Source organism: Phaethon aethereus (genome assembly GCF_964289735.1).
Source record: "Phaethon aethereus genome assembly, chromosome: 5".
Classification (NCBI taxonomy): Eukaryota; Metazoa; Chordata; class Aves; order Phaethontiformes; family Phaethontidae; genus Phaethon; species Phaethon aethereus.
Genome location: NC_138579.1, coordinates 15,260,487 through 15,287,442, shown reverse-complemented (window position 1 = coordinate 15,287,442; position 26,956 = coordinate 15,260,487). Strand labels below are relative to the sequence as shown.

The 26,956-nt window shown below is 38.2% G+C and overlaps 1 protein-coding gene across 1 annotated transcript in view; it reads right to left on the bottom strand.

Moving 5' to 3' along the window:
* Positions 1-334: 334 nt before the first annotated feature.
* Positions 335-26,956, bottom strand: part of SETD3 (SET domain containing 3, actin N3(tau)-histidine methyltransferase) — a gene marked incomplete at its 5' end in the record, with an annotated part of 35,155 nt that continues 8,533 nt past the window's right edge. The window contains 7 exons of the mRNA XM_082000316.1: positions 335-823; positions 1,435-1,595; positions 3,341-3,426; positions 4,073-4,239; positions 6,954-7,028; positions 11,818-11,932; positions 13,802-13,860. Coding sequence (XP_081856442.1) covers positions 380-823; positions 1,435-1,595; positions 3,341-3,426; positions 4,073-4,239; positions 6,954-7,028; positions 11,818-11,932; positions 13,802-13,860 — 1,107 coding nt within the window. The 3' untranslated portion in view covers positions 335-379. The remainder of the gene's footprint in view (positions 824-1,434; positions 1,596-3,340; positions 3,427-4,072; positions 4,240-6,953; positions 7,029-11,817; positions 11,933-13,801; positions 13,861-26,956) is intronic.

Genomic DNA, 26,956 nt, shown 5'->3' with positions numbered 1-26,956 from the left:
TCCTGCCTTCTGCTTTTCTTGGCAGGAGGCAGAGCAAGCTTTTAATTTCGGTAGTCAGAGTGACAGAACAACAAAAGCACAGCAGATAGAAGAGCTTAATTCTTCCCCAGGAAGAAAATACATTTGGTTCAACAAAGGGCTGCAAAATCTTCCAAAGGCACCTCTCTTTCCCCCAGTTTTTGCCTGAAAGCAAGATGGCAATCTTAATTGAAAAGGGATGCTAAATCTTTTTAATAACTTAAAAATTCATTTTTATATAAAGCAGCAAAAACACTTTTCTCTGCAGAAAGAGAAATGTTAACAAAGAAACACACCAACATAAATGCACTGTTCATAAACTTCAGCTAATTTAATTTCACAAGAAAGTAAAATTTTAGGACTATTCTTTAACCTCATCAGTACTTTCTGAAGAAGATTCTTTGGCATCTTCAGTCTCTCTGTTGCTTTTCTCTTCATTTAGATTTTCACCTTCTGATTTGGTCCCATTAAATAGAGAGTTTTCACCATTTACAAACCCATTCTCTGTGACTTCAGCATCAATAGCCTCATCAATCTTTAAGTCCCCTTGTTCTTCAACATCTTCTAGGTTTCTCAAGACAATAGGGAGTCTAGAGTCTGCCACAGTGTTCTCCAACAAGGCAATATTGCTCTCTTCATATTTAGGAAGCGGAGCTCCATCTGCCATTTGTTTGGTATAATACTCTCGGCTAGCAGCTGCACTCTTTACTGCTTTCTGCAAGATCTCTTTTTCACCTAAGCGCAATTTGATAGCCATTATCGCATGTGAAGTAAGGTCATGGGTCTCCAAGAAGGACTTATCATCCTGTTAGAAAAGAAAAAGCAAGTTTCTTAGTAACAACCAAGACAATAAAAAAATCCCTCAACTTTTCTCTCTATACGCTAACAGTAAGTGACGCTAGGTTCTTCAGTCTAGGCCAAATGAGAGGGTCTGCATGGCATCCCACTGAAATTTGTCGAGAATTCATAAAGCCACCAAAAGTTTCTCCACATAGGTCAGGCTGCATGACAAGCGAAGTCAGAAGACTTCACAAATACATGAAACATGTAGGCTCAGTTATACGCTCGCCAGAGTAGCATATCTCTTTGCAGTCTGGAGAATTCAACTAATAGACAACAAGTTGAAACTGATTCCCTATTTTACTTGCAGAGAAAAAACAAGTAGCCTCTATTTGGAGAATCAAAGAAAAAAATACATTAACAAAATTACATTAACAAAACTTTCTTTTTTGCAGTCTGATTTGATTTTCCTTAGATAATGCAAATCTGTTTCTACACTTTAAAAAGTACAGAATGAATTATGTACTAACATTCAGATTAAAGTTTGTAAAGACAAGATGGGGGACAAAATATCTTTCCTACAATCATAACACAAAACATTTCAGACATTTAAATTACATATAATGATAATTTTACCTCCACAGTTGTTTTATAGGTTTTCAAAAGAAGGGATGCTCTGGCTTCTAGGAATGTCCAAAGTTTAACTTCATTGTGCCAGCTAATGGGAAACTCAGAGTTCCCCAGAGTGAAGATTTTGTCAATGGCATGCTCGCCTATCAAGTGTTCCTTCAGCTCTTCTGCAATAAGTATAAAACCAATCTGTTAAAAATAATCTCATCATTCATTTTGTCAGTTGACAAACTGCAGAAAGATTTATTTTCAATAGTACAGCTTCAAGCAGCTAACAAAAAAATCCTCTCCTCAAATAAGAATTATCAGATGTGCTGGTTATTTCTAGGATTCTCCTCAGTGAGGCAACTGGAAGTCTTGAGGTTAGCAGAAAATGGACCTTCTGCTCCACTCTGAAATAAAGATACTTTTTATATCATAGCCTCTCACACACAGCGTAGCTCTGTGACAGTAAGATGGAAATATTTTGTATAATACTTGGTAAACAAAAGGGAGTAATTCTTTAAAGAGTTCAGTGAACTTTTTGATAATAAAAGGAACAGGCCAGACTGTGCAAATAGCAATGGAATTATTTTTCCTATTGTTTTGGTAATCTTTTTCAGTAGCAGAAACTCCATACAGTTGGTCAGAAAAGACATCCATCAAACAAACCTCACACTGAGTAGAAAATATTGAATCAGCTCCTTGACATTACACAAATTCCATTAATCTCTTCATTACCAAATTTCACTTCTGCAAAGCAGCTACCACAAACTTCACAAACCACTTGCATATAGTTTCTCAATAGACAGTTTTCTTACACAGTATTTAAGACATATGAATAGTCTGAGCACAACCACATAGAGTAATGCAATTAAAACGTTTACTAGCTATATTTTCTTCTCTGAGAGAAAATTCACCCCCTCATCAGCATCCTGAAATTTTCTTTACTTGAATTTACTTCCCTGAAGTGGTCAGGCAGTTGGACTAGATGATCACTGTATGTCCATTCCAACTGAACTATTCTATTCTAATTTCTTAGTAAGTTCTAAAAGATGGATGACAGGATGCAGCGAAGGCATGACACTAACTAAATTAGGTTGTCCTTATTAAAGAAAGCAAATAGAGAACATGTGAAAACTCAACAACTTCAGTATGCGTATTGGTATAATAATACATATCATCCACACAGCATCCCTAACTGAAAGGGAATTCTCTCACTGTCATGAAAAAGCGTCACATCTATAATGTCCAAAACTGCACCTGATTGGCAAGCACCTATTACAAACGTTTAATCAGAAGTTTCACATGCACAAATTAGGCGAATATTTATTAATTGTACATAGATTTTCCCTATAAAACCCCCTAACATAAGAGAAACACTACAGTTTGCAAATACATAAATAGGTTTTGGATTATGAATTACCACAATATTGAAAATACTCAACTTAGAAATGTCTCTTCTATATTTGTCCTACAGTACAGATTATTCAAATTCCATAACTAAATGATTCTAACAGTAATGGCTAATATGCCATGATTTTAAGCATGTAAATCCCTAGGTCTCACATGATCTCAATCTGTGAACCATTTTTAAATCTAAGAACTAAAGAACAAGCTCCAAAGCTCACTCATTCACAAGAGCCTGTTAGATTAAAAAAAAAAATTAAAAATTGCATCACCTCATGCTTTAGGAGTTCCAGAAAGGCCTATGTTACTGAAATACTCCCTCAGACAGCATGGACAAAGATTGCATTTCTCACTAGCTTATAGATCCTTTTTTAACCTCAACTCCTCAACTTTTCCAGTGTTCTAGCTTAATGTTTTATGCAAATGTCTATTACATTCCTGCATTAAAAAAACAACACAAACAAAAAAACCACCCCAACCCCCAAACAAATGTAAATTAGGTTATGTTTCTAAAACATCCTACCTTCACTCATACAAAACACTCGAAGGAAAGCCAATAGCTGGGCAGAGATTGGAGGCTCGGTAGAGTGCAAGGCAAAAACACTAGAACTAATAAAAGAAACAATCAAACAGCAACAGTAAATGCAAGTTTTATTGTCATACCTTTGAAATTATTTCAACATAAAGCATCTTAAAGTACACAACAAACGCACTGTTACAAAAGTATCTTTAAAAAAAATGGGTAATACTCATTCAAACTAAAGAAAAGCTTCCCTAACCTGTATCTGAAGAGGACAGTTATCTCTACAATTTTTACACTTACAATTATTTTTATACGGCTTTCATAATAAATTCATGAAAATGCAATGTTTCACGTCTGCTGCTCCTAACAGTACCCTCTGGACTGAAAAGACTAAAGGAAAATGCTGTGGTTCACATACTGAGCATCGTAGTATGTCTGCAAGGGATAGGAAAGAAAGAAAAACCACAGATTGCTTCAAATTAATCCTTGCTCTTTTTCTGTTCAAATGGTTATTAAAGCAAAGGCTTTTTTCCTTATATATGGTCCAAATTAGATGATAACATAGCTCAGAGAACTTCTGTAAATATTATTACAATAACTTTAATTTGCTATACAAACAGGAGAAATATTACACCTAAGAAACCTATCATAGAACAGCTTTATATACGCTCTACTGGACACTGTATACTTTGGACATGTTTTAGAAAACCCATGGCATTGTATTTTACTTACGTTGGGATACCAGCACGAGCTAAGACCTCTGCCTTCATAGCATACAGCCTGTCACTTTTACTCACGCCAAGCTTTATTTTCACTCTGTCATGTGAATTATTATCAAAGAAAAAACCACTGTGGATCACAAATTCAGCGTTTGACCGAGTGCCATAAAAAATGTAAATCTAGAAGGATGAAAAGAGAAGTGAAGGGACAGGAAAAAAAGCTTAAGATCAGCTCACAAAACTGAAATAATTTGAAAGTTATTTCCTGAAAGAGTTACTATTCTGAGTACAAGGTTTATTTGGTTATATAAAGAAACACACTTTGTTTTCTGGTATCGATTCAAATGCTGTATACAGTATGGCAATATACTTCAGAGGTAGATGTAAACATATCCATGCAACAGAGACTTTCTGTTGAGAAAAGGAGAGAAGAGGTTCTTATTTTTTACTCTAAAAATGCTTTGTTTTCTCACACTGTCATAAAATATCAGGATATGGAAATAAGCTTTCAAAGATCCTATGCCTTTTAAAGGCTAAAAAATCTGAGACATAGAGGGCCCATTAAAAGAAATGGTGTTTCTGGGGTCATTCCCCCTGCATATGTCCACCCAAAAGAGTAACCTACACTGCTGATGGATGAACTTTGCTTTTGTTTTCATGTTACCTTAAGGCATGGATACACCAAACTATATCATACAGAGAGATTTGATCTGTGTTCAGCCAGTATTTATTTTTGTGTTATACTCTGAACTCTTTATCTAAAGCAAATAGGTTACTTAAATTCACATTAAAAAAGAAGTTCCTAAATATAACCTGCAAAAGGTGTTTAATTCAGGGCTAGGCTGCACAAAGTACATGGGACAAGAGGTCAAAGTAGCAACTGTCTTCTCCTGCATCAAGAGGATATTTTCCCCTTTTGTTTGAAAAAAAGTTTCAACGTTTACTGATCTCCCTTCTTAACCTTAGGGTACAGCAATGTTCTGGATACCTGTAAGCTTCCACTCCTGTCCAGCTCACAGAGAAAGGCACAGTGTTCTCTTAAGGGCTCAACAACACTAATGATGCCATTTACTTACTTTGTTTTCAATTTTAGATTAGAACTATTTATCCTAAGCACTAAATGCTTAAGCATTACATTAAATTATAGTAAACATTATACTATAACACACTCGTATAATGAACAAGTGACCTGCCTAGGTACATTAAAGCAGTGACAAAGGAGAGTTGCTAACCTCTCAAAAGTTTTAAAACTACTGTGATACATCTCATATTAAACTAAAAGTCATATATCATGATTAGACTATACACTATGCTCTTACACTCTAGGATCATTTTACAAAAAAGCCAATTAAACAGAATGACAAAGTTGCTTTATTCAAGGCCAGTGTTTGATAGATTTTGTGGACTTCTGCTGGCTCACATTTTTTAGTAGTAAAAGCAAGGATCATACACTCTTCCTGCTGAAACTGTAAGAAATAACATCTGCACAGTGTATTAAAAGACTGAAGAATTATGTAATTAAAGTGCTTTAATGATGTCGATAACAGTTAAGTTTGCACAGAAATTTAAAAAAATAATCTGATAAATAGCAGACAAAGTGAAAATACTAAAATAAAATCGAAATAGAGGAAGCCTCTATAATTGAAATGGAGAGAGCAGCCAGAACAGCTATATGACACATCCATTGCCAGCTGTGGAAAATTATAAATTGGATCACTTCTGCAAAAACTACGGACCCCTTTTATCTCATCATACCGGTATTGGAAAATACAGCAAATTTTTGACTACCATAACAAATTCTAAGAGCACACAAAAAAAATATACAATCACTGTAAACCTCAGCACAGCAATGAGGATAAATATACCTCTGGAAAGACATAAAAAGTTTTCAGACAGATCTTTGTTAAAAAAAGAAGGTAACAATACATAAGAAAAACAAAAATCAAAATATTATTGAGTGTAAGACTAGCAAAATAATAAACTAAAGGCAATAACTCAGAGACTGAATTGCAAAACATTTCAGGATGTTTCATAGACAAAGTCTTTTTCTGGCCATGCTGACTGCAGCTGCACAAGCAGTAAGAAAAAGACTGCCACTATACTTGAGGGCTTAGACTGGCTGATGACACAGCACAGAAACCCTCGTACCGGAGATTTCTTACACTCCTGGAACCACTGTCTTCAATGCATCACTAGTGTCAACACTCATTATTGTATCTTGGCAGTTCTGAACAAAATGCTGGATTCCTGGAACTGTTCCACACACCTTTGCAAGACTCACCCTTTGGTACTTTCTGTTTCAGGATGAAGGGGCATGTGTACATGTGTGCATGCCTGTGTGAAAGGGAGGGCGTATATTTTTAGGTCCTTTCTCATTTTCACTAAGCATGGGAATGGCAACATGGGTAAAATGACTGGCAACTATATGGCATTTAACCTCTTGTTAAATGAAGAGTAACAAGAAACATAAGCCAACAACATTTTAAAGAAAGACTCCACAATCTGCTATTGCAGACAAAGTGACACCCGAAATCTAAAATATATTTATCTTTGGTCCTTTGGATATGGCCTTTTATTAATCTCATCCAGAACACCAAACTCATTGTCTGTGTATGTGCATTTACCAGTGATTAAATATTTAAACTAGTTCTCTAAAATATGAGGAAACAAAACACTCCTAAAGTCAGGGTCTACAAAGTGGCAGAAAATACTTTATTCTGAAAAATGTGCACTTATTTAGTTTGGTAGTATTTTCACACAAAACTAGCTCAGCATAATAAAATTCAAATGTAGCAGGGCTTAATCCACACCACTCTGCTATTAAAATTTCGTAGGGAGTTACCAAATGTCCACAAAACTTAAAGAACAATTATGTAGATAATTGTTCACACTACCTGTTCTCCAGCCTTGAAATCTTGAAGCGCTACACATTCACACCGGTCATCTTCTAAATTGTAGCCTGTAGTGATCTATCCAAAGAAAGAGTAACAAAAGCACCTTTAGCATTTTATTTTTATCTCCCCCACCACTGAAAAACTGTTGTCCTATTGAAAATAGATATTAACAATAGCAATTGTATGTATTTCTTTCTCTGCACAATATAATAAAGTTAGTAGTAATTGTTTTACACTTCTTGAGCAATCTCTTTTTCAAAAACCTCTGTGTTAAAGAAATCTAAAGGAAGAAATAACTTACCAGAAGTACACAGAAGGCTCTGAGGAAAGTACCCTCCATAGACCACAGACAGTCCCGTGCTAAAGCCAGCAGCTTGTTATAAAGTTCTGGAGTTTTCAGTCGCTCCCATGAGGCCCAAGGGAGCAAGGCACTGACAGCTCTATGTGCTGTGCTTTATCCTCCAACTGCCAGCACATTTTTGATCTCTCAATGAAAAAGGATTAGATAACTGTGGATCTTTAAGGGATATAATCTTCAGAGAATTATAATTTACTTGCAAATAATCCCTTTATCTAAAGTTAAGTAATACTCTTAAAATGCTAAAAGGATTTTATTTGATGGTAGCAGGCAATGGAAGGGGATAAATTCTCTTAACAAACCTGTACTTCTCTGAAAAAAAATTACAAAACCGTAAAGCAGTCGCACTAACAAGTAAAGCTATCCTAAAACTGTAATACTTTTTAAAAGTGACAAACAGCATGTTCTTGAATAGTATTACCAAAGATGCACGCACAGACGCAGCCACAGGATTGACCATAAGCTGCTGAACAATCAGGAAACAACTTTTACAGCAGGTATTCTGAATTAAGTATTGACAGAGCTAACTTATGGAAAAATATGCTCTGAGCCTGGGGAAAACAAAACAAAAAAACTTAGAAGCCAAAGATTCTCTCTCAGCCTCTGTAAATAAAAATTTGTAAGCTGACTTATATGCGAGCTGCGGTATACCTTGATTCCCATCTTGGATGCAGTTTGTCCAAAGACTGAACTCCATGGATTATTTTAAAAGCTTGGTTGATAGTTTAGATGTTAATAGTTTTACATTGCTTGCAACATCAAGCATGCATTTGTCAGTCGAAAATCGTGCTTTCAAAGTGAGCACAGGGAACTTGTCTATGATGCAGCAAATCCAAAATGGCAGTCGCAGGCATGGGCAGCCTGGCCCTGTGGAGGCTTGCAGAATTGCTCTGCATGCGGGTGCCATCACTTCAGGTCTATAAATGCATTTGTGGTACGTTGAGATCAGAAGAGAACAAGAGAGTCATGTAATATAGCCTACTGCAAAACATCGGCTGTAGTACCTGAAAACAGAAATTCTTGTATATTCACTATGCTGGACTGAACGATTTTGAATTAAGATCTCTCGTTTAGATGGTTATCTTGCTATATTCCTCACTACAAGAAGGACATGAGGTGCTGGAGTGTGACAAAGGCAATGAAGCTGGTGAGGGGTCTGGAGCACAAGTCTTATGAGGAGTGGCTGAGGGAACTGGGGTTGTTCAATCTGGAGGAGGCTGAGGGGAGACCTTATCGCTCTCTACAACTACCTGAAAGGGGGTTGTGGCAACGAGGGTGTTGGTCTCTTCTCCCAAGTAACTAGAGATAGGACAAGAGGAAATGGCCTCAAGTTGCGCCAGGGGAGGTTTAGACTAGATATTAGGAAAAATTTCTTTACTGAGAGTGGTCAAACATTGGAATAGGCTGCCCAGAGAGGTGGTAGAGTCACCATCACTGGAAGTGTTCAAAAAATATGTGGACGTGGCACTTCAGGACATGGTTTAGTGGGCATGATGGTGTGGGGTTGATGGTTGGACTTGATGGTCTTAAAGGTCTTTTCCAACCTTAATGATTCTGTTATCTAACCCCGAATTGCAGGCTGCAAGTGCTAGAGGATTTACCTTCGCTATGACAAATGTACCTTCTGAGTTCAAATACAGTCATCTTAGGAAAAACTGCAACTTCCATTCAAAAAAGGGAACTCTTGACAGCTACTTGACATGGCCTGAAATTTTCTTAGTGTGTAAACTCAATGAAATACTTCTGAATGTGAAAACTCCATGCCAGTTTCTTGAAATGCCTGTGGAACAGCAGACTTTCAAAGACTGGGGAAATTCCAGTATGTTAGAAGTATTCTGTCAGTTTAAGCATGCTTCACTAGAGTACTGCTCATTTTTAGGAATTTTTTTTTTTTTCCCTTTTAAAAAACAAAACAAAACAAAACACAAAACCAAACCAGCAGTGCTTCTGAAAAGCTCTTCTATAAAGCATAATGGAGTGCTAGACTCTTATTTCCTCTTTCTTTTAATAGCAGTCATGTAAGAGAATTAACAGGGTGTTTACTTCTCTTCCCACATGATAGCTGATAAATTGCATCCTTTCAGTTTTATTTCTGAAGCAGACTGATACATGAATTTCAAGTTGTGTATAAAGCATGCAATAGTCTGCTTGGTCAGTGATTAAGGATGGACCCAGCCCAACAGGCGGAATATAGCTTATTTAAAGCTCTGGCAGAACTGGTAATCAACCTCTGACTGTCAAAATACAATCCCACTAAAGAATAACAATGAGAAATGCATGAAGACAACCATTTTGATATAGTTCTTAGAGCCAGGTTGATCTAATTAATAGTGTCAGATGCAAGAAAAAGCTAGATGGACCTAGCTCCAGTTAAAGCCCAAAGAGCATTTTATTATCTAGCTCATGAAAAGGGGCCCTGTGGAATAAAGCAAGAACAGGGATCTACAGTAGCTGATTGATCAAGAATTGTATTTCAGCACTATGTTCGGGATAGACTAGACAGGGGTGCATAAAACGCCATCTTTTGTTTCTTACTTTCCTGCGATGAAGAACAATTCCCTTCATGCATTTCAAAGGGATGCGCTATGAATAGAGCAGAATCCACCCTCATCTCACTCTACAATAATATAAGCTACAATGCAGACAGCTTGGGTATCTTAGCAGTGTTTTTCCCTATTTCTAATAGCACAAGGAAACTAACAACAGAAATAGGTTTAGTAGCTTTTCTAAGCCCATTATCAATATTACGGTTGTCTATCCTTCCTAAATCTATAACCATTGAAACTAGTTTCTGTAGAAATATGAAACAAATAAGTAACGTCTGTATAACCATACAATATATTTAAGTCCAGCACACCCCTCACCACTGTCCTCCCCCCTTTAGGATACACTTCAGCATAGAAGAATGCTTCCAACCCTGATACACTACTGCACTAGCAGGTTTGGCTCCATATGAAGCACAGTGTTAAAGAGCATAATAAAAATAAAAATTACTTTATCAATTTAGATAGAAGTTTCAATGATTAAAACAACATAACTAGCTGCTCTTTTAATACTTAAATTTTTCCGTCCCAGAGTCTCAATTCTCTTCTTCTTTCCTCTAATCCCAACTTTGAAGGCATTCATTAAGAGCTGTCTAATGAATACAGATAAGTCTCCGCAGAAGCATCTGAAAGAGATGCCCAGCAGGAAAAGGGTACAGGAAATACTGATACTTGCAGCTAACACTTATATTACAAAAATACACATTTCTGAATTTCAAGCCATTTTCTTTATGTTGGAGATTCTTACACAAGCTTTACTGCTAAATCAAAGTTATGAGATTGCATAACAAATAGTGAAAGGCAAGAATCACTGTTAAAGAACAACATGTAATCACCTTTTAATAGGGAAAGGTAAATAAATAAATAACCGAAACACTTGCAACTTTGTAGTCTAGCCTACCATGCTGTATTTAGTGCAGTCACAGTAACAATAAAGTAGCTAAATGTCAAGTGAAAAACAACTTGCTTTACAATGTGTTCATTTAAACCAGGCTTTTCTTACACCAACAATACTAACAGGTGCTGCTGTCCTAACACTCAGGTCAGCTCTCCCACAAAAGAATCAGATTACTTGAATAGTATAGTCACATTCACTGCTTACAACAAACAATACTATCTGCTGGAAACATAATTAGAGTGTATGAGTTTTGAAGAGTACACAAGACTGGCTACATAACAATGATAAACCATCCTCTTACGAGTTTCCATTTCCTTACTTCAACAATAACCAGCCTGTTAATGAAATCAAGACCTCATCTTCTGAACTAGCTCACATAAGCCAAAATGTCAGCAGGTCTGACTTTCTATAGACATATGTCACCATTTAAATGTTTAATATGCCCTAAAGTAGTATTTTTGCATTTTGTTTCTTTGATGTAGTAACAGATGTACTGTTTTTGTTGAACTAGGCTTTGTTCTTGTTGTTGCTGTCTCCATAACGAGGCTCTTTGGGCATGGTTAGGAGAACAGGCAGTATTTTGAGAACCAAAATTTTGCAAATTTCTAACTACTCTCCCTACTGGTAGCTACAAAGGGCAACCTCCATTACTATCTACTTTCCTACTCTCAGAACAAATCTGTCCAGTATTGTGAATCTTTTTCAGCCCATCAGAAACAAAACTCCATGTCAGAAGAATATTCAAACTTGGCTAGAAAAAAAAAGGTATCATGTAACTGAAAACTTCTAATGGCACATTAGATGTATATGAGACATAACTGTATGTAAGTATACAATCACTTCAAGTTTTCTCTAGATGAAGTTCTCCCAGAAAAGCTATTGTAAGACATCTAAGAAACTGACAAATCTTTCTTTCAGATATTAGTTTTTTAGGGTCACTTAGGAAGATAAAATACCGGTGTTAAGCAGCATAATGAAAAGTGTTATTACACTGTTCTACAGCAGTTGAAAGGCTTAATAGTTAAGCCCTAAAGCCTTTCACAGCAACACTGAAGAAATCCTTACCAGTCCATTAGTGTGATTACACATATCCCATAAAGGTATTAAAGCCAAAGTAACTCTGGAACCATCTTCTGTTGGAATCTGGTTCTGCCGTGTCATAACAGAGGAAACCGCCCATCTACAAAAATTAAAAACATTAGATGGTCAATGTTCAAAACATCAATATAAGATTGGCTGTAGTCCAACCTGAAGCAATCATATAGGCTGGGAGTTTCCAAACGTAAATTTTCTTAAAGATCACACCAACTATAGCAACAGTAGAAGGCAATACCACTTGCAGGAGAAGCACCAGCTCCTTTGTTTCCAAGGCAAGCACATAGACCAATTCCCACATCAGGTTGCAAATCCCACCCTTCTTCTGCACCCTGCAACAGAACCTTCATACCTACCGTTACCTCAACCAGTACCCACTCCCATGTCACCTTCTGCTTCCCCAACTCTTCACTGCACACATACTTCTCACCACACATCCCAAATCCGGGGTCAGCTATTCCTGCAGGCTTCAGAGTCACTCACAGCTACTGCTTGGCACCAGTAGCTCTCATTTATGAGTAGATCTTGTAAGAGCCAGGAGGTATTTTTCCCCTCGCTCCCTAGAAAGCTTATGTACTGCATGCACTAGAAACCAGTGTCATCATCTGACTTAGGCATGATATTTTGGTAAGCACTTCTCTTCAGTTTGTGAACTGTTGGCTTAGGTCAGTATTGCTAAATTTTCTGCTCAACAGAATAAAGAGGGGGAAAAAAAAAACCCAAACCCAAACAGATATCCAGGTAAAAAGAATGATGAATGTCTAACATAGTTTAGCACAGACATCATTCAAAACCCTTCTAACTCAGGTGAAATAAAGGAAATGCCAGCTCCCTATTCAAACTTAAGAATCTTCAGAAAAGCTTAAATTTTAGAAAATACTGAAATGTTAATTTTTATTTTATTTCAGACAAAAATGAATATTAAATGCCAGAGGGAGAAGAATAATCTTATTTTCAGTATGTCTTTAGCCTTAATACATATATTTGCTGTGGGGTTGTTTTTTTCGTTTTGGTTTTTTTTTTTTGGGGGTGGGGCACACACAGACCACCACCAGGAGAAGGTCAAATTAATTTTAACTCTCACTGACTCCACTACTAACAAGTATTTAATATACAGAATTAGACTTACAGAAGGGCTGGAGATTACTTAGACTGTCAAATTGAAATCTACTTAATTTCTAAAAAAAGCAAGTTAAAATTGTGAATAATTCTGATATACAAACACTGACTGAAACATAATAGCCATATGTGTCTTTCTAATTGTTGTACTTTATCTGCAAAATTTTAGACCTCTTCACATGTAAGTTGGTGTGTTCCTCTGTGACCCTGTAAGTGAAGGAGGCATGCTTTGGAAATCCCACTTCCATAGACTTACCCAGAAGTACAACTAGACTAAGAAAACATCCCAGTAAGACCTCATGAATGCTTTTATTCATGCTATTTTGATCACTTAACAGAATTAAAGCTTTTGTTATGTTAATTATTCTTATTTTTATCTTAATTATGTCACTCCCTATACCACCTCCAAGTGACACTCACGCTTCACGTGTACAGCTTAAGTTCTCCAGCTCTCCTGTTCAACAGTCACTGTAAATATTAGGTTTTACTATGTGCTAGTAAAGCCTTTTATAAAAAAATAGTAAAAAAAAAAATCCTCAACCCCAGAGCCCAATCCTCCTGCAACATCAGCTGAATTATTTCCTTAAGAAACAACAAATTACCTTACTAATCTCAGACTATGTGTGCCAGCTGGATAAATTAACTGCTTACAATGACTATTCCTTTGTAACAATTAAAATCTGCATATTTATTTTACTTTTTTCTTCATTAAGAAAGTGTATTAGTATCAAATCCTACACTTAACATTTCGGTAACAATAAGGCTTTCCCACCAGTGAAGCATTTCCAGGGTCCCACAGTTCACTATATTTAAAAAAATTAAAAGACAGACCAACCTGTAGTCATCATAAGTGAAAGAATCCTTTAAGGGCAGTTTGCTGGCATTAGGATGGGTCTGGGAAGCGCAAGTTTCAGAAAAAGGTGAAAAGAGAAAGAAAAGAGAAATCAGAAATCAGTCAGCAGAATTTCATTATTTAGCTGCCTAACAGATCCTAACAAGAGCCAAATGAAGCAGGAGGCGTCCAGCCGCGCTACAGAGGGATCATCATGCTATTATGCTCTCATACATCACTGTCAACTTAATTTGTTGTGCCCAGCAGCCGCCATAAATCTGTTTCTTCATATTTCAAGACTGGAACCCACAGACACCATACAAAAATAAAAAAATTTAAGGTGGACTGAGTATGTGAAGGTAAAACAAAACCCAGCTCATGGTGCAGGGAGGGTGGGGGAAAGAAATCAGACAATAAGTACGTATTAGGTTTCACCAACTTCCACATTTTTCCTTTTCTCTGGGATGTCAGTAAGGTATTTCACAAATGCAAGTAGATATTATACATATGAGTTTGTCAGTTCTTTCTCCATATCTGTAAAGGTTTTATTCAGCACAAGATGCACTACACCTCCAAAATAAAACAGATTCAACTATTTAAATAGTTTCGGTAACATCAATTGGACAGTACCTACATTAACACATACTCCCATCTAAAAGTGAAGCAATACCATTTGAGAATGCATACTGCAGTCGTCATTAACAAGCATAATATTTAGATTTTAAAAAGGCTTTAAGAAGCTGTAATACTTGTTACTTTCCTGATCAATTACTTTATTAAAAGTTTCAAAAATACAGGTAGCTTTAAGCCCACACTCGCACACTTTCTTTAGAACTTTGTCCCAATTCACAAATGGAAAGCCACAATAGCATAAATTTTAATCATCAGGTTCAATTAGGTCTCAGAGACGAATTGAAATAAATGATCAAATGGTTATTTCAGAAGATACAAATGATTTTTTGCACAGCTCTATCTTTGCGACACTCTTAATGCATGAAGCTCCATGTAGTATGCAGTTTTTTACTCTTGATGCATTAGCATCACAAGTGCATGGTAATTTATCATTTTTCACTGTAATGTACTTGCTGGCACTGTGTGCAGGACAGTAGGGGATGAGGTAAAAGTGGCTCAAACCGTAAATCAATTAGAAAACAAAAGCTTGTGCTCAGTGTGCAATTTTAGGCAAATTATATATTACAAAAGACTGCCAATTGGGTGTTAGGTCCCAGGTGTCCGTTCTCCCTCAGCCCCTCCAGTTAACCCTTTGGATGGACTTTCTCTGAAACACAACAGAAGTTAACAATTCCAGCGACTGCCATCCCTTCCCTCACTTTTTTCTTTTTTCCTTGTTGAAGCACTCTACGTTTCCATATGATTTTCATTCACATCGATGATATGGTCACTGCAGAACAAATTTCCTGGAGTTTAATTGTAGCAACACATTTTACGGAGTCATTTCTTCTCACAAAAACATTCAGTACAAAACCAGAACTGAAACCCAAACCAATAAATTTCAGGAGGTATCTTTGCTGCAGTCGAGCAGTCCAGACTCGATTCCAGAAATGAAAGTAGCCTTCAACTGGAAATAACAATTCTTAAGAACAAACACAAACACAACCCTATATTACTTCCATTATGACAATTTAATTTCGACTTTTACTGCTAACATTATTAATCTATTTTACAGCAGCTTAATAAACTAAGATGGGAAAGTCAACACCAACAGAGAGACATAGGCCTATCAGTTTCACTTTAAAAATACTGCAACATTTTCACCTGTTACATTACTATAGGTTGTGAAAAGTCAGACTCTCACTCTGCACCTGAAGTTTTAAAGATGACATTTTATGCATTAGAAGTTAGTGTCCCTTAAAAATCCGTATCTTCACCGTCCCATTTCTTTGCAGACCATGCGCTTCACGCGGGTGGTGAAAACAAGCCTTGCTTAGCTTCGCTGCGTCCGACATCGCAGCTCCCAACGCATTCGCCGCCGGCGTGCGAAGAGCCCCGCGGCCCAGCGCCGAGGCCCCGCGGGCCGCCGCACGGGCCGGCACTGCCACCTGGCGGCGCCGCCGCGGCCTGCGCGCCGCCACCCAGCCCCGGCACCAGCGGCGGAGCGGTCCCGGCCACCGACACCTCCCCGAGGCGTTCCGCCGCGGCTCGGGAGGGCAAGGAACACAAAACCAAAGCGCAACGCCTCCGTAGCGGCCCTGAGGTAGCACTCCAACGTTCCGGAACCCCAGCTTCGGATAACTTACCTCTAGTGTAAACGAATGCTGCCTTGCTTCAAACTGAGGGTCTGGCAAGTTTATCACAGGAGACAGACCCCAGGCAGGCAAACAGATGTCCGCCGTCTTTCCTCTCTGCCCTTTTCTGCTCTCCTCCCTCCTCCCAAAGAAGTGCTTTGCAACAGAATAAATGATTTTGCAAACAGCAATAATTACTATGCTCATAACACACTAAAAGGGCATTACAGAGACCGTGAACGGCTTAACGGCGTGAAAGTGATTTTTATAGACCAAACACAATACATGTGCACAGCCCCTCCTTGCGCTCTGTACAGGGAGCGCCAGCCAAAACGCTCAACCCTGACTTGGAGCAAACACCTATAGGAAGCAAGGTATATACGTGCTGCCATTGTCCTTTCCGTGGGAAAAATCTGTATCAAATCAGAAGACAAAGGTTAATTGTTCATTTGACATAAGCAGTCCCTCTGTAATGAGTCAATTTGAACATGCAACTCATGGGCAAAGATTCAGGATGCCACCAAATGCTCTGCAACCCTCCCCATTTGTAAATTTGTGAAACTCACGGACTGCTCCTACATGTAGACCATCCAGACATAATTCGCATAAAACCACTAGTAAATTACAATAAAGAACAAAATATATGGTCTTAAAAGACACAAGGTAGAATAAAATCCCAGTGTACGTAATTACCATATTTATAACATTCTGTGGTACAATATTCTGGTAGCTAATTTAAAGTTAAGATACATCAGCATATTTGATCATGTTAGGTTTCTGACTTGGACTCTTTTCCTGTCTAACTTTAAAAACCTATAGGTTACAAGAATCTGAAGACACACAAAAAAGAACAATATTCTGATTAAAAAATTGATTTAGTATGCAGCTTCCCTTTATAGTCCCTTGGTAAAAATGAAATCTCCCTAACAAACACTTAATAAAACCTGTCAATATATCTAGAAAGAAAAATGACACAAATGCATTAAGTATTAAATACCCTTGAAAAAAGTCACATATTCCATGAATTTTTGATGTACTATCTTGACATTAATGTAAAACCTTGATATTTATAATTGACAGATATTTAATAAAGTATAGAAGATGACTGCTGCATAGCATACAAATTGCTCAGGCTGATCAAAAAAGATACAGACATATTTAAACTAAACAAACACTTAATACATTAAAAAACCACACCAGATCTAGCTTTTATAGGTTCATGCAGCTAGGTGTCTAGAGATTAGCTTTGAAATGTGACATTATCCACTACACAAACCCTAATTTCAACTTACCAAGTCTGCATGAAGTAGTTTCAGAAAGTTAGGAGGGGAAGCTTTAAATAAAAAATGTGAACATGAAAACGTGAATATATTAATTTAGATGCAGGTCCTGACATTCTACTGAAAGAGTTATTATAAAGAACAAATACCATCTATTTAGTTATCCTTTCTGTGAAAATATTGTCAGAGCTGGCAATCAGGGTGATGACCACTGCAAAAACAAATAGTGGCATGCTGAATTTCATTTTCCTCCTGATGCTGCTATTCCTAAAAAAAAAAATTTAAAAAAAAAAGCTGCTTCCCCATCAGCGTTCCAAGCCTTCTTTAAGACATTTGGAGGATATCTCAAAATAACCAGAAATATTAAAAAGTAACAGTAATTGCTGCCAGATTGTCTGCAGCCACTGTGGAAAGAGACAGACTGTTATTCTAGTCACCTAAAACACTATCAGACTAGAAGCCAGTTACTCAGTATGGCAACCAGAGGAAGGGGGGGGGGGGGGGTGTGTAGAAAAAAAAAGAAAAAGACACTTTCAGACATTTTTATCTTTCTGGGAAGCAGTAATACCCAGTGGTTCACGTCTCATGTTCAGTGTCTCACAAGAAAGCACAACTCCTAATGACCACAAAGAGGCCTTTGGGCTAATAATTTCTCCATCATATTTTTGGTGGACATCACAAGATAAGGATTCTCAAGTCTTATAAACTAGATGCTAAAGGACTCCTCCACTTTTGAGAAAGGCCTGTTTTTATTTGGACAGCATGAAGGCTTCAACGTAGAAGGGGTGGGTGCCTTTCCAGCTGAGAAGCCATCATAACCTTCACTTCTGCTATCCAGCCTACAAGGGCATTAACCTCCTGTAAGAGAGTGACCGGACTATTCGAGGCAGTGACCCCTTACCCCATTCAACCACAAAATGCCAAAGCTCATTTATCAGAGCTCCTAATCTGGACAAGGAATTTCCATTAAAATTAGCTTAATATTTGCTTGTTTACCGAGTGATACGAAGTACAAGTCCTATTACTGTAACATGCAATAAAATGGCTGAGTAAAAGTTAAAGTTAGACTACAAAAGTTTACATAGTATTAAATTTGTGTTCCTACCTATGCTACTAGATGTCTTGAAAAGAACTGAGGTATTTTGGTGTGAAGTCATATTGGTCAGTATATTCTACTGTAACCATTGTATATCCCAAGTAAAGAAAAAATTAATTGAATCACTGGTGGTGATCAAAGTTAGTGATTTTTTTTTTTTTTAAAAAGATACCACCTCTCAGCTGAGATAAACTGACCATCAGTGACATCTACTACTCCACTGTAATACATAACTAAAAAAAAGAAAAAAAAAAAATATCCTTGTTCTGGTTGGTTTCCCGAGTTCATAGACACAGAGATGGCTGGATTTCTGTGAAGAATGTTTCAAGCACTCACAAGTCCAAGGCAAAGTTGTGGGCAATCACTACATCAATATTACTAAATCACATTTCAATATTCTCAAAAACCTCTTGTGTACCATTGAAGTAGAGACAACTCCATTTGTATCTCACGAAAGCATCATACCAAGTGTTGCAATTATGCTGAGGCCATCACTCCACCCCCCTCCCAGCCCCCAAAACACTAAGTGTACTTGAAACAGTTAGAGCCAAAATCAGTTTAAGCTTCCACCTTGTTAACTTCCATTCCTTTGAACATAATGCTCAAGGGTTCATTCTTTTTGACCAAACAATTTTTTTCCTCCCCTTCTTTGCAGATTCTCTCCTCTTTCCAATGTACTCATTAACATGAGGAGATTTCGTTATGAGCCTCGTTGGATGCTACTTGATGGTTTCAGGCCAATGTGTAGGTGTACAAAAACACAAATACACACCACACACACTTTCAGGGCCAGAAGCAGGAAGATCTGTCAGCATTTGCTGGTTACTGTCCCTCTCCCAGCTCTGGAAACCCTTTGAAGCAGCAGCCTTGAAGAGAAACTCCTCTCTGTGGAGCTGCTGAGGCTTTAACTGCCCTAAAGCTAAGTAAAATAAAGAATTCAGAATGGAGGATCCTACTGATCTACGGGGAAACAAGAACTCACTTTTTCCATTGGACATATGCTGCCTAACCTAATGAGGGAAAGCCAGTTCACTGTACAGGAGAGGAGACAAAACCAAAGATTATTCTACTTTGTAATAACGGTTTATAAATACAGAGGTATGCTCTGAATTTTTCAAACAGCCCAATTCATGAAATGCTAGGAATTATGTCCACAAACCTGTGCTGTTATATGACTTTTCTAATGGAAGAAAGATCATCCTACTTTGCAAAACCTAATAGAACAAATCTTAAAATTAAGAAGGTACCACAGGATTGAAACTTATTAAATCTAAATAACATTCTTGCTTATTCTTTATGTCAGCAATTTTTATTTACTTTCTGCCAATATACACAAGAAAGCACTGTTCCAGACTATTAGGGAATTCATGCAGCGGAAGCAGAGTGGAATGACTCCTTCTGGTGCAATGGAATTTAACTGCATCCTTTTTCTGTACCTTCTACCTGCAAAAATTGTTCTTAGTTAATGAGACAGCAGTGGCATAAGAGATAACTCAAACCATAACATCAGCTACAACTCAAGGGTCTGAAGGACTGACAACCCACTTCAAATGCAGAGTGGAAATTAGCATTTGGCTGATGGACTACACAGAAATAATTTTGAACTGACTGCAAACGAGTACCCTGCCTACAATCCTGTGGCATCTCCTTTAATGAATAGAGGCATGACAGTGATGGACTTAACATCCACTTCTTGATCACGCCATTTATAGAATACTTAACATACAGAATTCTAAAATACTGATCTTTCCCAGAAAAGCAGGCACTCGCATATGACATTGAAATTAGTGACCAAATTTTCTATACCTTTTCCTGTCCTTTCACAAAACGAGTTAGAGCCGAATGCAGCCCCACTAAAGGGCTGAAGAGATGAAGTGGGAGAGCAAGCTGGACTGAGACTGGACATGTTTTGCATTGAGACAGCCTGCCCAGTCCCTCCCATCCACGTTCATGCAACAGAAAGACACACTAGATCCGTTATCTCCTGCAGTAAATCTCCTCATCAAATGTAAGTGTTCACGTTCAGCCTTAGATTGATACGTTCAGTCCATAGTACTTCATTCACACAGGTACAGTCAGATAGCTACAGTAAAGAGTTTCCTTGCAAAGGTCTATGTCTGCATACTGGGACCTATCATTTACTCTTTAGGCTCCTCCTGAAGTACAAGGTTTACCTTGTTCATTTTGTTTAGTGCAACACATGCACTACATTCATGCACAAATTCATCACACAACTCTACTATTAATTCAGTGAATCACAAGCCACAAATGAAATGGTGTGATGGAAAGCCTGAAGTGAACTGCTTTAAAAGGACATGGCCAGTATTTCCCATTCTCAACCACTCCACATCCAAAGAGTTTCTCAAGAAGCATTAATACTATGCACTATGGCCAAAGTTTTGCCACCTGTGAATTGACTACTCAAGTTTAGAGATAAATCGTACCAGGAGCCACTTAGGTGGTAGCTTGGATCACGATCATCTTATTACCAAGGTACCGCGCTGTACAACCAGGACGGCATGCTGGGCATGGTAAGTCCCGGAACCAGATGTACTGGGACTGTAGTGTACACACATCAAAAACTAAAAACTTATAACTTCCTCTTCAGCTCGCATTCAAGGCATAGTACAAGAAAATAAACTTTGGTTTACTTAGCAACATATCAATCTCCTACTGTGTGGAGTATTAGCATTGGGTCTGACTGAAGAGGATAATCCACTTTGTAATTTAGTTAAATTACTAATTTTAACAAAGATAAGTCCCCTGTATAATTTTGCAGTGCTTAAAGAATACATCCTCTGAGTATTCCATTCTAAGAAACATCAGCTTGTTATCATATTTTAAATTTATGGAACATTTGTAACTGCTGTTATATCAGGAAAAATATTAAATCTGCACAATAAGGACAAACTTTATATGAGAAAGTATACTTGTAAGTGCATGATAATGTCCCAATGTCTGCTGAGGCACTCACTTCCACAAAAGACACAGACAACATCTCTGGGGATAAACTCAACTGCCCCAGCAAGTGCAACTCAGTTAAAAAATAAAAATAAAAGCAACTAACAGAAAAGCAAACAAAAAAAAACCCTCTCCACTCTATTGGCTGTAAAAACAGATGCTTATCTGCATTCTCAACTAGGAAAGCAGTTGAGAACTCTATCTTTAAAAAAATGCTTTAAAAGCCCATAATACTAACAAGAGAACGTATTATTCCTCCCAAACGTGGTTTAAACTGTGCAGAAACAAATTTTGTTTAGCACTGGCATATACACTTTGAGCACATCCCTGTTTCTCTAGGGGAAAGAGGGCGTTTAGGCTAGTATAACAGAATCCAAACAATTCAGAATATAAAATAAATTAAAACTTACTGATTAGAAGATCTTAAAAATTAACGTCCAAAGAAAGATTACATCCATATCTAAAATGAAAGATATGTTTTATCCTGTCTGTCCTCCTCCAACTTTAAAATATTCTGAATGTAAGAAATAGCAGACACCAAGTGGGACGTGCCTGTGTTTCATTTAGGCCAGCACGGTCCAACTGGCGCCCATCGGCTGAATCTGGACCACAGGATGCCTCCATATGGCCTGCCACCTTCTCCTTGGAGGAGATAGGGAACAGCTGTTTGAGGAGCAAACGCTGCCCGAACAGCCAAACACCTCCTCCGGCGTCCGGCTGGCTCAAAGCCCAGAGCTGTCGCTGTGTTCCTGTGGAAGGCAAGGAAGGAATGAGGGAAGAAGGCAGCAGACCTTCTACCCACACAAGGACTTGAGCTCTTCATTTGAGACGGACAGATGCAACCCAGCAAAGCCTTGTAGCTGCTTCTGCGATGGAGAGGGGCAGCCACAGGAACAGCCCAACAAAACCCCAGGATCTTCCGTTATTGTCATCATAGCCGGGGGTGGGATATACCAGAAGTGACACAAAAATAAGGAATTTGGCACATGTTTGCGAAGTCTAAACCACCTTACGGTAGATACACTAAGTGGTACATACAAGCATACAGTCAATCTTCAGTTTGCTGCCAGCAAAACAGATGAATACAATATTTTGGCCCTCACAGAGAAGAAAAACACAGAAAAGCATAAATATATTCCATTATTAAGTGCCTATTGATTTATTATTGATCAAGCAGAACTCAGGTGTTGAAATTCAGACAAAGCAAATCTAAATAGCAACGCTATTTACCTTTGTAACTCTCCATTCAATGGAATTTTCAATCTCTCCTTAAGCTAACATGTATAGTAGACAAGTAAACAAAAGGGAAAGATTTTACAGGGCTTACAACTGTGCCATCTTTGTTCCACCAATTTTTTACAGTGTCACTGACATCACTTCTGAAAAAAGCTATTTGACTGGCATGCCAATGAGTACAAATCAAATAGGGGGGAAAACTGAGAACCCTAAGGACCTACCTGGTACATGATCAAAACGGTATTCTGCTTCCAAATACATTTGCTTTTGACTGCATGTTAGTTGAACTCTTCAGAAGCATTAAGATATTCTCTATCAACTTAAAAACAATATACAACTTCCAAGCATGTGACTAGTTTAGAGTGTTTTAAAAGGCAATATACTTGTCTGCATTCAACTCAAAACTTTATTTAGCACATGAAAGTTAAATGGTATCTTAAAGCCAAATACAGAGAGAGACCAGACGTTCTACTTCACACTGACCTTGAAAATCATATGTTTATCGGAATAGGACGGATTAGAAACAGTACAGAAAAAGAACATAAGAGCAGCATAAGTCATATTGAAAGTATCATCACAACTTCAAAAATTGGTGTCAAAATTATGCTAGAGATGTGAAATCTCACCTAATACACCCAATATTGAAAAGTCAAATGTGAAACCAGATTTTAAAGATGCGATAATTTTGAGATCTAGAACCTAATGTGTTAAAACGTCCTAACTAAAATGATATTCCAGTGCCCAACAGCTAACAACTGGATTTTAGAATTTCATTCACGTTAAATCAATTAGTCAAATTTTATATGAATAATAAATTAAATTTAGTATCTGATCAAAAGGGATTATAGCCTCCAGGAAATTAAATTCTCTGTCCAACACTGCAAACAAAGAGATCAAAACATCTTTGAATAGATTACTGCAAGGTTTGTATTCACAATGGGACTACAATAACACTTTCACAAGCACTGTCCAGATGTCAATACACACTAGTCAGAAAACTGGTATGAGAGTGTTCCTGTGGAGCATTGGATACAAACCAGACTACAGATACTATCTAAAAGTATTAATTACTTCTACTAAATAGATTCTATTTAAAAAAAGAAAGAAAGAAAAAAAAAAAAGGTGTGATTCATGGAGCAGCTTCTGCCTTCTTGACTAACAGTAGCTTGACAGAGGCAACGAAAGCATTTGCAAGTATTTGCTCATTAACTTAGCAAAGAAACATAAAACCAAGTCAGAGAAAATTACATTTACTTGCTAAAATGTTACTTAAACAGGTAACTGCTTTCTCCATTTGATTTAATTCTAAAATTCTTACTTACTGATTTCTCTTGTACTGGGGAGCCCACAACTGGACATAGTACTCTGGGTGTGGCCTTACCAGTGCTGAGTAACAGGGAAAAGTTCCTCCCTCGACCTGCTGGCAACACTTCTCCTAATGCAGCCCAGGATGCCAACAGCCCTTTTTGACGCAAGGGCACATTGCTGGTTCGTGTTCAACTTGGCCCTCAACATATTCATGGGATTATTCCACTCCAGGTGCAGGACTTTGCATTTCTTGTTGAACTTCATCAACTGTCAGCCCATTTCTCTAGCCTGTCAAGGTCCCACTGGATGGTACCTTCCCAGGGATTGAAGTGAGGCTGACAGGCTTGTAGTTCACTGGGTCCTCCTTCCTCTGCTTCCTAAAGTTAGGAATAGCATTTGCTTTCTTCCAGTCCTCAGGCACCTCTCACAGTTGTCATGATCATTTAAAGATCACTGAGTCACCTCACAATAACATCAGCCAGCTCCCTCAGCACTTGTGGGTGCATCTCATCAGGGCCCATGGACTTGTGCATGTCTGGTTTGCTTGAGTATTCTCTGTCCTGATCCTTTTCCACCAAGGGTACGTCTTCCTTGCTCCAGCCTTTCCTTCTGGCGGCTGGGATTCCTGAAGGCCAGTCTTGCTAGTAAAGACTGAGGCAAAGGCAGCATTCAGTACCTCAGCTTTCTCCATGTTCTGTGACACTAGGTACCCTGCTTCATTCAGCAGCAGGCTCACATTTTCCCTAGTTTTCCTTTTCTCACCTATGTGCTTATAGAAGCCCTTGACATCCCTTGCCAGGTTCAATTCCTGTTGGGCTTTAGCTTTCCTAATCTGATCCCTGGATGATTGGACAGTGTCTCTGTATTCCTCCCAGGTTACCTGTCCCTGCTTCCACGTTCTGTATGCTTCCTTTTTGTGTTTGAGTTTTGTCAGGAGTTCCTTGTTCATCCATGCAGGCCTCCTGGTATTTTTGCCTGACTTCCTGCTCATTGGGATGGACTGCTCTTGAAGTTGGAGGAGGTGATGCTTGAATATTAACCGTGTTTTCTTTCCTGGGTCCCTCTTCCCTCCAGAGCCTTATGCCATGAGACTCTTCCAAGCAGATCTGTGAAGAGGCCAGTACTGCTCTCCTGAAGTCCAGCATTGTGAGCTTGCTTTTTGCTCTGCTCCTTTCCTCTTGGGATCCTGAATTCCACCATCTCATGGTCACTGCAGCCAAGGCTGTCTTTGACCTTCACACCCCCAACAAACCTTTCCTTGTTTGTAAGTATGAGGTCCATGAATGCAAGTAGCACCTTTCTTCATTGGCTCCTCTATTGCCTGGTTCAGGATGTTGTCATCGATGATCTCCACGAACCTCCTGGACTGCTTATACCCTTCCCTGTTGTCCCTTTAACAGGTATTGGGGTGGTTGAAGTCCCCCATGAGGGCCAGGGCCTGCAAATGTTAGGCTATTGCTAGCTGTCTGTAGAAGGCCTCATCTACTCTTTTCTTCCTCCTGATCAGGTAGCCTACAGCAGACTCCCACTACAATGTCACCCATATTGGTGTTTTGTTTGAGGTTTTTTTGTGTTGTTTTTGGTTTTGTTTTGTTTTGTTATCTTGCTGGTGCCCTTCAGAAAAATCTGCAGTCTCCTAGTGGTCCAGAGACTACAGGCTAAAAACACTGCCTAAATCAATGCCAAATTGCCATCCTGGACAGTTCTGCAGAACTGATCTTTTTTCCAGCACATGAGAGACAGCTACATACAGCTACTACTTACACCTAGAGTGCCACTGAATGCATACAGCTGGCTACTATGGCAAAAGCTATGGCTAGCTGATGGGCTCTGCTAGTTTCAGACCTACCACTTGATGGATTTTAAAATAAGTTCACTCAAATTGTCATAAAATTGTCTTTCAGTAAGAAAGCTAATGACAGCCTTTACTTTACCTGGGTAGAAGATACAACACTGCGTCAGACCCAGTGTGCAAAATGTAAATATTCGGGCACTTCCACCTTCTCTAAAAGCACTCCTTCTCTTGATGCCTTGTTTTGATTTACAGAAGCTTCTCTGCAGTAGACTACAAACAGGCACCCAGACACAACTGAAAGTCAAACACAAAGACCACTGCACATTCTTTTAAAAAAGGTTCAAACCTGATTGTGTTTGCTTTAGGAATATAATCTCACTGTGAATGTCTGTAAACTATATGGCTCCCTCTTGTGCTTATTATATCACACTTCAGTGTACAAAAAATTTTTTAACATTAAGCCATAAATATGTGGGCTCTGTTTACCCTTCAGTAGGCATGCAATGCCCATAAATGTTAATGGAAATCACACGCATACTTTCCAGTGGAAAAGAAAAACCTGCCGTTTACAAAACTTCTCTTTGGAACAAACTACAAAAACATCTTGCAAACTACAAGTCAGTTGCGATGAAAATGCTTTTTTGACAGTTCACTGTATTTTGATAGCAATGCAGAGGCCAAATATGCCTTTAAAGTACATCTGTAAGAACTTTTAACTGTTTTTTAGTTATCAAATTACATATGTTTAGAAAGGTGTCAGTATGGTTTATAGAGCCTGGCTAACATGCTCAAGGGTTTATTTTTGTCTACTGACATCCCACCTGTTTCTGCTTATCAAACCAGACTACAGTTTAGCTTGCAACAGCTGCGAAATGCATAAATCTGCCCATTCTTCATGTGTATCCAGACTAAGCACTTGGAGAAAGAGTTAGAACTGCAACCTTCTGAGAAAGCCACCCTCATGGAGAAACTAGGGAAATAAAACAGAGCAGCACTTGTCAAACTGTTTAAAACCGCACACCTATCAGAAGCCAAATTATTTTAATAATTTTTAATACCCTTTTATTCCCTTGGCCATTAGCAACATTTTGCAGACTAAAAATGCTCCAAAGGAATTAAAATATTTTGCTTGCACAAAAGATCCCCTTTTTTAGTGTCTTCAAAGATCAACAAAACACCTATCAAGATGCTACCTGTTTTCCTTTTTCCTTAGCTATCAAGACAGTAAACATAGTT